This window comes from Anguilla anguilla, chromosome 17 (assembly GCF_013347855.1).
Source record: "Anguilla anguilla isolate fAngAng1 chromosome 17, fAngAng1.pri, whole genome shotgun sequence".
Taxonomy (NCBI): Eukaryota; Metazoa; Chordata; class Actinopteri; order Anguilliformes; family Anguillidae; genus Anguilla; species Anguilla anguilla.
Genome location: NC_049217.1, coordinates 9,651,419 through 9,664,299, shown reverse-complemented (window position 1 = coordinate 9,664,299; position 12,881 = coordinate 9,651,419). Strand labels below are relative to the sequence as shown.

The 12,881-nt window shown below is 43.6% G+C and overlaps 1 protein-coding gene across 4 annotated transcripts; it reads left to right on the top strand.

The window, feature by feature from the left end:
• Positions 1 to 509: 509 nt before the first annotated feature.
• Positions 510 to 10,421, top strand: pigq (phosphatidylinositol glycan anchor biosynthesis, class Q). Of its 4 annotated transcripts, XM_035399183.1 has the most exons (12): positions 510 to 773; positions 999 to 1,095; positions 2,306 to 3,062; positions 3,671 to 3,802; positions 4,398 to 4,518; positions 4,609 to 4,735; positions 4,935 to 5,088; positions 6,821 to 6,932; positions 7,077 to 7,157; positions 7,667 to 7,781; positions 8,208 to 8,269; positions 8,834 to 10,421. In XM_035399183.1, the coding sequence occupies exons 3-12, from the start codon at positions 2,353 to 2,355 to the stop codon at positions 8,984 to 8,986; spliced, it is 1,767 nt and encodes a 588-aa protein (XP_035255074.1). In that variant the 5' UTR covers positions 510 to 773; positions 999 to 1,095; positions 2,306 to 2,352; the 3' UTR covers positions 8,987 to 10,421. The 4 variants fall into 4 exon arrangements, with proteins under 4 accessions (XP_035255074.1, XP_035255073.1, XP_035255072.1 ...); XM_035399182.1 differs by lacking the exon at positions 999 to 1,095; XM_035399181.1 differs by lacking the exons at positions 510 to 773; positions 999 to 1,095 and adding an exon at positions 1,357 to 1,550 and having other exon boundaries at positions 2,307 to 3,062.
• The last annotated feature ends 2,460 nt before the right edge of the window (positions 10,422 to 12,881 follow it).

The following is a 12,881-nucleotide window of genomic DNA, read 5'->3' as shown; positions in this document are numbered from 1 at the left end:
ACAGTGGTGGAACCACATATACCCATTTTAAACTAACATGGGTGGGGGTACCCGATAACAGTCCATGATTAGTGGCTGTATTGTGCAGCCCAATATCATTGGGCTGGCTTTCAAGATGAATGTTTTACAGACACCCATCAATTCACATCATTAACGTGTATGAATAGACCTAAAATATTGAACTCAGCAAGCAGGATGATCAGTAGAAGGTAAGTGATTGCTAGAAATCTTTCTAGCAGTGTAGAATTCAAAGTACACTCAGGAAAATATGTGTACCACCAACAAAAGTAAATCTTACATTTGGATGCCAACATACTCTTTCCTTTCCATACTGTGAGTTGTGCCATTACACTATTCAGTTAGTGGCTAGCCGAGTCCACTTTGTAAAGGGCTACACCCATGTCTTATCAGCTGCTTCAACCAACAACTCAAAAAAGGTCAGGCAGAAGTGTATTAGGAAGTTGTTGCTCAGAGACGTTAGCCGGAAATTGTTGCTGAAAGACTTGATATCAGACTGCACATATAGCCTGGGTGACAGTGATTGCAAATGTGTTCTTTTTGTTGAAAGAAATCATCTTGGGTTGCAGAGTCCTGAATTAACTGACTAAACATTCTTTTTCACAATGGCAGGGGTGCACCGTTATCTGTATCCTTATGCTGGCTCTTGGCCAGCCCGCCCTTTTATTGCAATGTCATAGGCAGAGGTGGTTTTCAATGCTTTGCATCTTCGCACTGTGTTATTACCACTAACAGCACAGAAGAGAACACTGTGGGTAAGTACTTGTCTATCACAACAATGTTTTCTTTAAGCTAAGGTATTTATTCAATATTGTATAAATTCAGTTCAATGTGCCATTAATGTGGGGGATAATCTCAGAAGGACAAAGCAATGTGTTTTAACAACAAGAAAATGACACAGTACACCTCATGCCTATACAGCAGAGGTTGACACTTATTCGGTAAGATTAGTCTTGAAAAGATTATGAATAATCATGCAGATTGGAAGGCAGTGCAGCACAACATGGAACTGGGCATGCAACTCTGAGGTTCTAGGTTTGATTCCTTGGTGTGGATGACGTTGAACCATTGAGCAAGGTATGCTACTAACTTGAATTGCTTCAACAATTATCCAGTTGTATAAATTGATTGTGTATGGAAAATAATGTAGCGCTAAGCAGTGTAGTCGCTTTGGAGTGTTTGCTAAATGCCTAGACTAAATGCGATATAAAAATACCTAATATACCCATCTAATTTTGGTTGCGTCTCACACCAGGTTACAAGAAAAACGAAAACCAGGGTCTCTCAACGTCGGAACGGAAGTTATTCATTCTAAAAAATATGCTTGCCGGAATAGTTTCAGTGACGAACCGCGACTTAAAAATGGCCTACAGTGATGTCGGTAGCTAACTATGTTAGCTTGACTGATGGCTAGCTAAGTGTGTAATTATTATTTCGCGATATACATTTTGGCTAATATGAGTGCTGGATTGCTTTGGTAGTGTCATATTAAGTCAAGACTGGAACTAGCTAACAATGAAATGATCAGTGGTAAGGTTAACATGTTTGTTCCACGCTAAAATGCAGTACGTTTAGTCTAGTTTGTAGTGAATGAGACGGAATAGCTAGTTAGCTGGCTAATGTTAGAAAACTTATGACCTCCTTGCTTTTGCAGTTTTGCTAGTTGAAAAATTAGACTGCCTACAACTATCTTGTTACGAACAGCTAACGTTAGGTAACTTAACTAATGTTGGTTGTTGGGAACTAACTAACGACGAGGAAGCATAATATAATTGAGCACTGTACACAGCTAGAAAAATCAATTTTTGTTTTCCCCCGGGGCCTGTGGTTTCCATAGAAACGCTTGCAGGGTTCAATATTTGAAGGACAAGAGGACACTTTGGGCCTAGTTTAATAACTTCACTGGGGAGCTCGCAGCGCATGTGACATCCGAGACGAACTAAATGATTATATGTATGATTTCTCTATTTGGAAAATATATGACATACTATTCTGCTTTTGTGAATGCACTCCTTACAGGAGTATCCATGGAATTGTTTGTTATATATTCGTCCACATTGACTTTTGTTAACTTTGAGAATAGACATTTCTGAATGTAGGCAAGCTATCCTTCTAATGTGGCAATATATTGGGCTGACAGAGCTGATTAAAACAACAAAGCAAAAATTGTGGACATCTTTTTATTTTAACTCAATACTACTTTTGCATCATATGTGGTACTAAGTGTGTATTGTAATGAGTAATGTATTATATTGTGTAGTTATAAAATCATTTCCTCTCCCTGCAGGTTTTTTTTATTACAGTATCATCCAGTGTGATCTGTGACCTGGCGCCATGGTGCTGAAGATTTTCTTTCCCCGGTGCTGCAACATGGCGGACAGCGGCCTCCTCATTGGCCACTGGCTCCCGGGTCAGGACTCGGCCGTGGTCCTGGCCGTTGTCCACTACCCTTTCATCCCAGGACAGGTGAAGAGGTACCTCAGCCAGTTGCAGAATGAGAGCCGGGTGGAGCTGGCTGTGCTGGGCTCCTGGAGTATGCCAAAGGAGGGCCAGGAGGGGATGGAGAGCTTCCTGAGGGACCTGAGCACAATCTTCCCCCGCGGCCGCTGGCTGCAGCTCAGCCGGGAGATGGGCAAGAGAGGCTTCACCTGTCAGGTGGTCCACAGGGATGGCGAGCTACCCAGAGGGGAAGGCGAAAACAGCAAAGGCGATAACGGAGACGGGGGAGGGGTCATCTTCATCCACTATGACCAGCGCAAGGTGATGCTGTCCCAGCTTCACCCACTCGAGGGAGGGGATGGGGGCGTGGCCACTGTGATGGGAGCGGAGCCATCGGAGCTTCGCCTGGTTTTCTCGACGGTGGCGCAGAGCCAGCCGCTCTTCCTCACAGACAAGTACGATGACGGGCCCCTGAAGCTGACGCACTGGCAGTCGGAGGGCCGGGAGGCCAGCATCATCGTGGAGTTAGCCAAGCAGGCCTCCGTCCCGCTCTGCCTCCTGCTCACCTGGCTGCTCTCGCTCTGGACCTGGCTCTGCAGTTCCAGGTGAGACACGTCTGCGGAAAGGGACTCATCCGAACACTGCCCAGACCACAGTGTGGATTATAAAACAGCCTTCCTGAATATTGTACTATTACACTGCCACTGTAACACTGTGGATTATTTCACTAGCTGCAGCATAGCGCATTATTACACAGGAAACTTTCAGAGTTAAATCAACACTGATGGAGTACATTTGATCCATCCTGCACTCCAACAAGAGTTAGATGAAAAATAATTATTTCATTCTGTACTCTGCCCCCATAGCACAGTTTATTATAACTGCCAGTCTCAGCAGTGTATTTTTAAATGACTGTTATTGCACAGCACTCAGAGCACAGTTTATTGATACGCTGCTTGCTTCGACATTGTTTATTTTAATGCCGGTTTCAACAATTTTACACCTGAAAGTGTAATAGGAACATTTCGTTCTTTTGCGTTCTTTCTTAAAAAATGCACCTCGGGTGGTTGCATATGGTACATCTGTATGTATATATGATAAATATATTTAATTTCATGTAGACTTGCTGTATTTTTAAAGAGAGCTGCCTTTGTAAGAAATGCTTTGTGCTTTCCTTACTTTTTGAAACCCCCCCCCCCCCCCCGCCGCACAGGCTTCTGAACCTACCGCCGGTGCGTCTCGTGTCCAGTAAATTGTCCACCTGTGTGCAGTTGAGCTACAGAACGGAGCACTTTCAGACTGTGAGCTCCCCCAAGAAAGCTCTGGGCCACGCAGAATTCATGAGGTGCGGGCTTTTGGGTCAGGGGTCCTCCGTGCTCTGAATTCACAACTGAAGCACGTAGGATTCAGTTAGTCCTTACACCTGTAGGCACTATTCAGTTCTGTTTAATTACACATTAATGACATTATGTTTGGAAGATGTTTTTGTCCTAGGACCGTGATGGCACACAACACAAAGTGCAAATAACCAGGATAATTACAGGCACCAGTCCAGAGTACATTACATTACATTTATTTGGCTGGCGCTTTTATACAAAGCGACGTACAATAAGTGCATACCAAAGGTCATTGGAACAACTACAAAACACAGGTCTGATACAGTAGAAAGTAACACTGGAAGTATTATCAGACTCAGGCACTCTACAGGCAACTCAAATAAGATATTATATGCACAATTGTTTTTATATAATGTTTTTTTTTTTTTGTTTTGTTATTTTATTTGTCACATTGTATGCGACATAGGTACTTTTTGCAATTATGTTTTTTTCCTTTTTGTTTACTTCTCTGATTAGTGTGTTGATTCACACTTACATTTTTATTCTCATTGCAAATTGCTGCTTTTACATAGTTTTTGAAAATTTTCCTGCTTTTCCCTGCAGGAAAGCCAACATCTTTGTGTCTTTTTTTGTGGACGTGGCTCTGGGACTGCTCCTCATCTCCTGGCTGTATCGGGAAAACCGAATTAGCCGCCTCGCTAACACGCTCGTGCCAGTGGCTGATGTGAGTGTTAGCCTGTGTACTCTCAATGCCAGTGGCAACATGTATGTATAGTTACCGCAGTGTTGGTTGACTCGTTCTCCTGCGTTGCAGCGTGTTGCCAAGGAGCTACAGGAGCTACTGCAGTGGCTGATGGGAGCTCCAGCTGGATTTAAGATGAACCGGGCTCTGGACGAAGTCCTTGGCCGGTTCTTCCTCTACCACATCCATCTGTGGATCAGTGAGTGTGCTGTGCAGTGGCAAAGATTCTATAGCTTAACCAGATAGTTATCTTCTGCTTTCACACTGCTGAAACAAGTTGAAATGCATGCATAAACACACACACACACACCTGTATACATGCATCCACTAGTAACCCCCCAGGATGGATAAAGGGATTGCTTTAAAACTCAGCTGTACCGTGCTTGTACCCCACGTAGGTTACATCCACCTGATGTCTCCCTTCATTGAGAGTCTCCTTTGGTACATGGGTCTCTGTGCGTGCTTGGGGTTGACCTTTGCCCTATCTGTGCTGTCAGACATTGTGGCCCTGCTCACCTTCCACATCTACTGCTTCTATGTCTACGGAGCCAGGTGAGTTATTATTCTCGACAGGGGTTATCACATAATCCCATGCGCAGTTTTGCCTGTCAAGTCTCTTGCATGTTTGTTCAATGTGTTCTATCCTGCTGAGCTAGCCACCAGGGGGCGCCATTTTTGGCTCAAGCCATTTGTTCACTGCCCTCTAACTTTGTCTTTTACAGAACTGTGCTATTGCACATGACCGAGTGGGCTATCGGGTACATTGTTTACATTGGTTGTGTCTAATCATGATGGGAAGTAGTTGTGTTGCCATCGTGCCACATTTCACAGACCTTTGTTCTTAGTTCTCCTCACGGCTTTGTTTATGAAAAGTGACCATATGCCAGGTCAAACTCATTTTACTCTAGGAATGTTCGCTTTTTTTACACTATCTGCTCGGATCTGCTTGACAGCCTAATCCTTTCTAAATGTAAATTACACATATTTTAATTATGCGATGGGGCCATTCATTATTCAAGAATCATTTTTCTGCAGTGTATTTTTGGATGCATTCATTCATTAGTTTTGTAGTGGGAGCAGATTTGAACAGCTAATGAAGTAATCTGACAAATTGGTGAAAATCCAGCCCTCTGGGGATGGAGAATATTCTCTGAACTGGAGACGGTCGTTTTCCCCCCTGGCTGGGCTGAAGACTGATTTCAGCAGTCTGGACTAAGACTGGCACAGAAAGTTTAACAGACATTTGAGTGGCTCTAAGGCCCATCTCCATGACCGGGATTTGAGTAGCAGTGCAGACACTGAGCCCTCCAGGCTTATGGGTGAGGCTCTTGCTGGACTCGGTCTTAAGTAGCCCCTGCTCCCAGTCTCATTGGATATACAGCGCCGTGAATATGGGTGTTTAACTTTTTTCATTAAATAAATGAAATCATAATTTTAAAAATGTGTTTTCTACTCAGGTTCCCTTTGTCAAATTATACATTTTGTCTAAAGATTAGAAACCATTCAGTGTGACAGATATGCAATAATCGAGGAAATCAAGAAGGGGGAAAATGCTTTTTCCCAGCACTGGGGAAAATTTTTTTTGAAAAAGCATAATGGCTCTACGTGGGTGTGTCCTTTGTTTTCACTGCGGTGAAAATAGGCCATTTGATATGGGGAACCTTCAGTTTGCTATCAAGATCAGGAACTTCCTAGACAATGGGCTGCAATGCAAATTAAACGGCCTCAGGCTAGGAACAGACGCTAAAGATAAAAGCCATTTTTCCAACAGTTGAGACCTTCGTCTATCGAATCACAGGTGTTCCCTTCCAACGTTGAGGTTGCACGTACTCAGAAACCCAGAGCGATAAACAGCGAGGCGATTATACACTTCCTCTCTTTTGGATCTTGCACCATATGGGTGTGAGTGGCATGCCAATTTCTCAGTTCACCCATGCACCCTCTTTGGCAGGTGACCCATGCTATTTACTTAACTGAAATGTGAGTGATCATGGCACCGATTGAGTGACGATGGTATTAATATTTATTGAACATATTTACTAACACTAATTAATGGCTGTACGGAACTCTGTCATGTACATTTACTCATTGTGGCATGAAAAATAGATGATATCCGCCACATATCAAACACCTGTCATGCATGCAGGGCCATCAGAAGTTCCTTCATAGAAAATGAATGAGAAATAATTTTGAAACAAATTGTTTAGGGAACTGACGTGGCAGTGTCAGCTCACGCTATTGGGTGAACCCTGAGTGACAGGTGTGCCCATGTGCCCTCTCACAGGCTGTACTGTCTGAAGATCTACGGGCTGTCCTCTCTCTGGCGGCTCTTCAGGGGGAAGAAGTGGAACGTCCTGCGCCAGCGCGTGGACTCCTGCTCCTACGACCTGGACCAGGTGAGCCTCACACCTGGCACTGATTGACAGTACAGTCCCCGCCGTGGCTGTTCAGGACCGCGGTTGGCCGCCCCTGAGCTAGTGAGCCCGTTAGCCTATGACTGGAAAAGGCCAAGCTTAAAAAGGTCTGTCTGTATCTTTCAGCTGTTCATTGGAACGTTGCTCTTCACCATCCTGCTGTTCCTGCTGCCCACGACCGCTCTGTACTACCTCGTTTTTACCCTGGTGAGTCTGCCCGGCTGCTTAGGGGAGTTTAAAGGGAAACTGCTGGGGGATGCTTTCAGATCACAGAAACAAAGGGATGATATTGTATGATACTGTATGATATTTTATATGCTTTTCCATAAGCACATGGGGTATTTTCTTTCCATTCTGGACTCAACATACCATCCGCTGTGCAGGACTGGAAATGACTCTCTTCCTGTAATGTCTTTTGGATTTAAGTGACTAGGGTTGACTGTCAGTGTTGATTAGTGAGTCTTCATAGACCATGTAATGCGTGGAGCTCTGGGGTGCTGTGTTGTGATGTGCTGTCAATCGCCGATTATTATAAGCCAATCAGAAGGCTTTGAATCTCACAGGCGGGAAATAAATGACACGAGTGCTGGTGAGTCACAGAGAACTCAATTTCCCCCAAACATTTTTTGGGGTTCATGAAGAAGCCTCACTTTCCCATCACCACTTGCAAGCTCGTGGCACTGTTATTGAAGGCGCCTTCGTCTTTTGGGCTCTAGCTCCGCCTGGTGGTGGTCCTGTTCCAGGGGTTGATTCACCTGAGTGTGGACTTCATCAACTCCTTTCCCCTGTTCGCCATGGGCCTGCGGCTGTGCCGGCCCTACAGGCTGGCAGGTGAGTGACGTTTGCGCAACGCTGCTACAACGGTAGCAGATCCCGTTCAACACCTCATGTGCCACCTGTAGTCATTCTTGTCAGCTTTGGTAAATTTGAATTGTATACCCGTGGTCTCCCTCCCGCTCGGCTAAGAACGATGGTGTCACCCTGGCTACCCACGTTCATATCAAATAGCTTGCACTGGCAGACCGGTCTATGAATGGCACCGTCCCACCCTATCTTTAGACAATGATTACACTGTACATTCCAACCTGAGCTAGCCAGTCAGCCTGTCCCGTCTCTTCAAGCACCTGTCTCGTCTCTGTCCTTGGCCCCTGATGGCGGACAGGCAGGTTCACAGGCGTTTAAAAATGTGACTTTTTGGTTTGGACCTGGTTGGTCCACGCTAACTTCCCAGCTCTTTCTCTGCATCTCTCCCTGCAGAGGGCGTTAAATTCCGGGTGCTGTGTGAGGAACCTGGCAAACCCCTGCACCTACTGATGGAGGTACACCATCCGCCTTACCACACACTGGAGCCAGTACACCCCACAGAAGGGACCATTTACTACAATAAGAGTCATCATCATCATCATTTTATCGTAATTGTTTGAGTTCACATCCTTGTAGTAATTAGGCAGGTATTCTAATGGGTGTTGCTGGAAATGGTAAACATGACCGTATATGGTATATTAGGTTTCGCGCTGATGCTCAGGGTGCACATTGAGCACCTTCCTTAATACATACGGGGAAGTGAACCCACAGCCCTCTGGTTGTGAGTGCAGTTCCTTAAACACTACACTGTGTGTGCCCCTTATAAAAAGTGTGTGTTGTATGGGCAAGGGTAGTGATGGAGATCAACCTTTTTCACTCTTTCTCTCTGTTTCCCCCTCTCTTTCTTGCCTACTTTCATTTTCTCTTACACTCATTCTGTTTTCATGTTTTTATCTCGCTGTTCTTGTGTCATACTCTCACTCCCTCATACTCTCTCTATAAATCTTTCTTTCCTCCCTCTTCTCTCTCCCACTCTCTCATCTCTGTCTCTTTCTTTTGCCCCTCTCTCTTGTCTGCAGATCAACCCCCTGCAGTATGGCTCTGTGCTGCAGTGGTACAGAACTCCCACCTATAACTGCTACCCCAAGGACTCCTGGGCGGCCCTGTGCAAGAAGCTGTTTGTGGGGGAGCTGGTGTACCCCTGGAGGCAGAAGGGCACTAAGACGGACTGAGTCCAGCGGGGGGGCGCCACTGAGCCGTGCATGGAGAAAGTTAAGTTGAGATCACCATTCATGAAGCTGAGTATTTAGGGAAGGAGTGGTGTTGGGTCTGGTCATTTCTTTTGGCATCGGACCGCTCGTGGAGTTGAAACCAGCACTGTGAAAACACCCAGCACTTGCAGCAGCACAACAGAAAGCTGCCTGAGATTTCTCTCTTTTTGAAGTGAAATGAGAATCTTCCTTTTCTCACACAGGGATACGTAGCTCAGGACTGCACTGATTCAAGCTGGTACACCGTCTTATATGTCTTCACAAGCTCTTAATATTTATATAAATGTATAGTAAGTATATAGTCCAAAATATACAGAGTACATACTTTGATGTCTCGGAATATATAGCATATTATAGAAAATGATGTGTATTATATTGGGAGTAATGAAGTAATTCAAATTTAGGTTGTATATTTTGGCACTTTTAAAGTGTATTCCTTAGATTTTTAATGTTGAGTTTTAATCTGTGTGGATTATTCATTTGATGTAGTGTGATCTGATTTTAATCTTTAAATAATTTGCCTTTTACAAAAATTATTAAACTGCTAATAACGAGTCTTACTCTCCCAATGTCTTAAATGTCCAGGGGAGATTTTTAATGTAATTGGTCAAAGTATTTTATGTAATAGTTGATGCGTCCAGCATTTATTTGCATTTTGTTGTAATGTATGTCTGTTTTTTCTATGCCAATAAGGAGATTGTACTTTCAAATTAAAATACGTTTTTGTGCCAAACTTGAACGTTCAGTCGAATGTAAGCATTGCGATCCAGGACAAATCACCCTTCATTCCAGTCAAGTGGTCTGAATGTGAAAACAGCAGTGGTCCAGTCGCAGACGAGCTCTCCAGAATTGCTCATTGTAACGTAAAACACTGACAGACTCACTTCTGTGCAAGCAAGGGAAATCGCTGGAAAGGCCACATGCTGTGTTGTACTCTCATGAGTCATTGCTGCAACCATTAGGAGAGCTGCGCATAGGTCAGTTCTACTGCCAATTATATACTATTCAGTCGTTGCAAATTGATTTGTTAAGGGGCGAATGACTCTTGAGAATTATTGTGTTTTCCTTTGATGCTTACTTTCTCTGTGGTGCGTGTTCGCGTGAGTGTGTGTGTGTGTGTGTGTGTGTGTGTGTGAGAGAGAGAGAGACTTGGCAGCTTGATTGAATGATTGCTGGGAAGCCTTACATTCTCTTAAACTGACCAAATCCAATGAATTGATGAGAGTTTATTACACTATGATGTTATGAGATATTATGGTCCATCGTCTGCCTTGTTACTGACCCTACTTTGGATGAATTACATTTGTTTTTGTTTTGGATCCATTTGCTGGAAAGCTCTGCTATTTTTCCTTAATTTTTGTGATGGCTTAATAAATTTTCTCGTGATTAAAAACCATTCCTGGCCACTTCATCAAAATCTCTGTGATGTCATTGTCTGAACCTCAGTTCAGTAAAGCAGCCACGCGATGTCCATGTGTGCAGGCGTGTGCATGTTTGTGTGTGTGCGCGTGTTTTCGCGTGTGTGTAGTGTGTGCGTGTGTGTGGCAGAGCGAGGTTACTGTAGGTTTAATATGAGATGTACAGGTAAGTAGCCGCACTGAGGCTGTCAGCAGAGAATGTGACCCGACAGGCTAGGTGGTGATGAAACCTGGGAAGGACACAACAAAGAAGGACCCCGTCAACCAAAATGCATCAGTGTGAACAACAAAAAGCATGCGTGTTAATCTTTTATTTATTTAGGATTGCTGGGCTTCCAGTTGTTTTCTCTGACACAAGAAAGCTACATGATGCTGGACTGGGGGGGTTCAGCTGGTTGACCTGATCATTAATTCAATCCGTTATTCTGGTAAGCAAAATCATTAAGCAGTCAAGGATTCACAAAACCTATTCATACAAAATATACTCACACTCAACAATGACAAGCAAAAAAAAAAAAGCTGTTGAACTAGACTGTGGCAATGTCCACAGAGCAGCTGACTCTGAACCTATTTCCTCAAAGCAGCTGCGGATTTGATTCCTTGCTGTGGTATTTCTGTACTACGGTCCCATCTCTGTCTGGAGCCCGCGCCGTTTTTCACATCTGAGTACAGAAGAATGAGGGCATGCTCTCTGCTCTCCTTTTAAATCTTTTTTTAATGCAGTTTTACATAATTAAGACAATTACCACGACGGCAAGTTTTGCCAATCTATTTTAACAGGGCTGAAAGAGTTTGTTGTTTTGCTGCAAAGATAAAGGTTTTAAGTGTGTAGGAAAGGCTGCTAGTGACACAGACTGAAGACTCGCCTCGCAAGGTTCTGGCATCGCTCCCCTGACCCCCTTTGTGTCCTTTTCTTTTTCGTTCTCTGGATCTTCTTTTGGATTATGTCCAAGGTATATCTGAGTAAAGATGAATTATCTGTCTAGTGTTACCTTCTTTTATTGCAACACAAATGAACATAACACTTACTAATTATGAACTGGCCTCTGCGCCTTCTTGGTGATACCACTTTTTTGTATTCCTGAAAGTAACATTATCAGTCTCCACGTTTGTAAATCGCACTGGGTAAAAAACTAATGGAATATGTTAACATGACGATTTTGTCTTACAACAGGGGCTGTATTAATCTTGAGTTGTTTGAGGCAGTATTACTAATGAAAAGAATAAAAATTGTATTATTTTTTATTAATTTTGCGGTAAAAGTGCACTAAAATTGCCATTCCATTATTGATTATTAAAAAAAGATAATAGCCTCGGTAAGTTTGATATTTACCGTTCATTGAGGCGTTGGGAAAATTCGATTGTGGAGAAACAGTGCTATTTTGATTGCGTTTTACATTCCGTTTGAAACAGCAAGGAGTTGTGATGCTGTAAATATTGCCAGGTGGTTGTTTGCGTCATTGGAAGGGAACACAGCCCCTTATTTACACATGGACATGTTTTCACTCTACGCCCTCTTCCTACGTGTGCGGAAGGCCTGAGCTGGGGCCGTGTCGGCCACTGGCTGGCCTCAAGGCCCAGCTCAGCTGCCATGTTCCATCGGGTTACGATGTCAGCATCTCCTTCCAATGCAAACACAGAACGTAATCAGTGCACACCCACAACAACTAACCTTGGTACCACGTACGGTTTATATGAGGGTTCGCTAGACACAATGAAGTCGGTGACTGTCTTGGTCAACTACTGTCTTAACTTACACTCACAGAAATAAAGGTAGTCTAGGCACATTTTTGTTATTTAGGAAACACAGTTCCCAAATGTATCCTGAAAGTACAATTATTTTTTATTTAGGTACTAAAGTGGCTTTTACAAGCAAAAAAATGTACAAATTAATTTTGCATTGCTGACAAGGGGTGCAGTTTCATGTGGGTACCACCCCAGCGACAAGCGTTTGTACCTTTCATTTTTTTCATACCTTTTTCTGAGAGTGTACGGCTACTTCAGTCTGGCCAACCAGAAGTGATTTCATGTTATTCTGGAGGTTTATGAAACTCGTGGGTATTGTATTTGAGATTTTCTTTTGCTTGAGTGGCTAAAACACACAAAGGCGGTTAGCCAGGTAAGGTGAACTGTTATATGTAGCGCACTGATGGAGACCCTGTCAGAAATAATAATGTTTGTGCTTGCAATGGGTTACATTCATCAGTCCACTAATATTATGTGGTTTTTATCCCCTTTACACGCTACATTTCTTAATTTAGGTCTAGTTATCTAAAGTTAGTCTATTGTATGTGTGGTGACGACTATAGGGTGTGTGTCATACTCGCATGGTAAAACAGGTTTTACACGAGCTACACCCCAGCGCACTGCATAAACACATCAACGTACATCGTCATCAACTTGCCTCCATCAAGATGATTCCAGAAGGAAATAAAATG

Excerpts from the sequence above, each read along its gene's own strand:
- pigq (XM_035399182.1), top strand. The coding sequence starts at position 2,353 with ATGGTGCTGAAGATTTTCTTTCCCCGGTGCTGCAACATGGCGGACAGC. Across the intron at positions 3,803-4,397 it reads GGCCACGCAGAATTCATGAG|GAAAGCCAACATCTTTGTGT; the intron begins GTGCGGGCTTTT and ends TTTTCCCTGCAG. Across the intron at positions 8,270-8,833 it reads CCCTGCACCTACTGATGGAG|ATCAACCCCCTGCAGTATGG; the intron begins GTACACCATCCG and ends TCTTGTCTGCAG.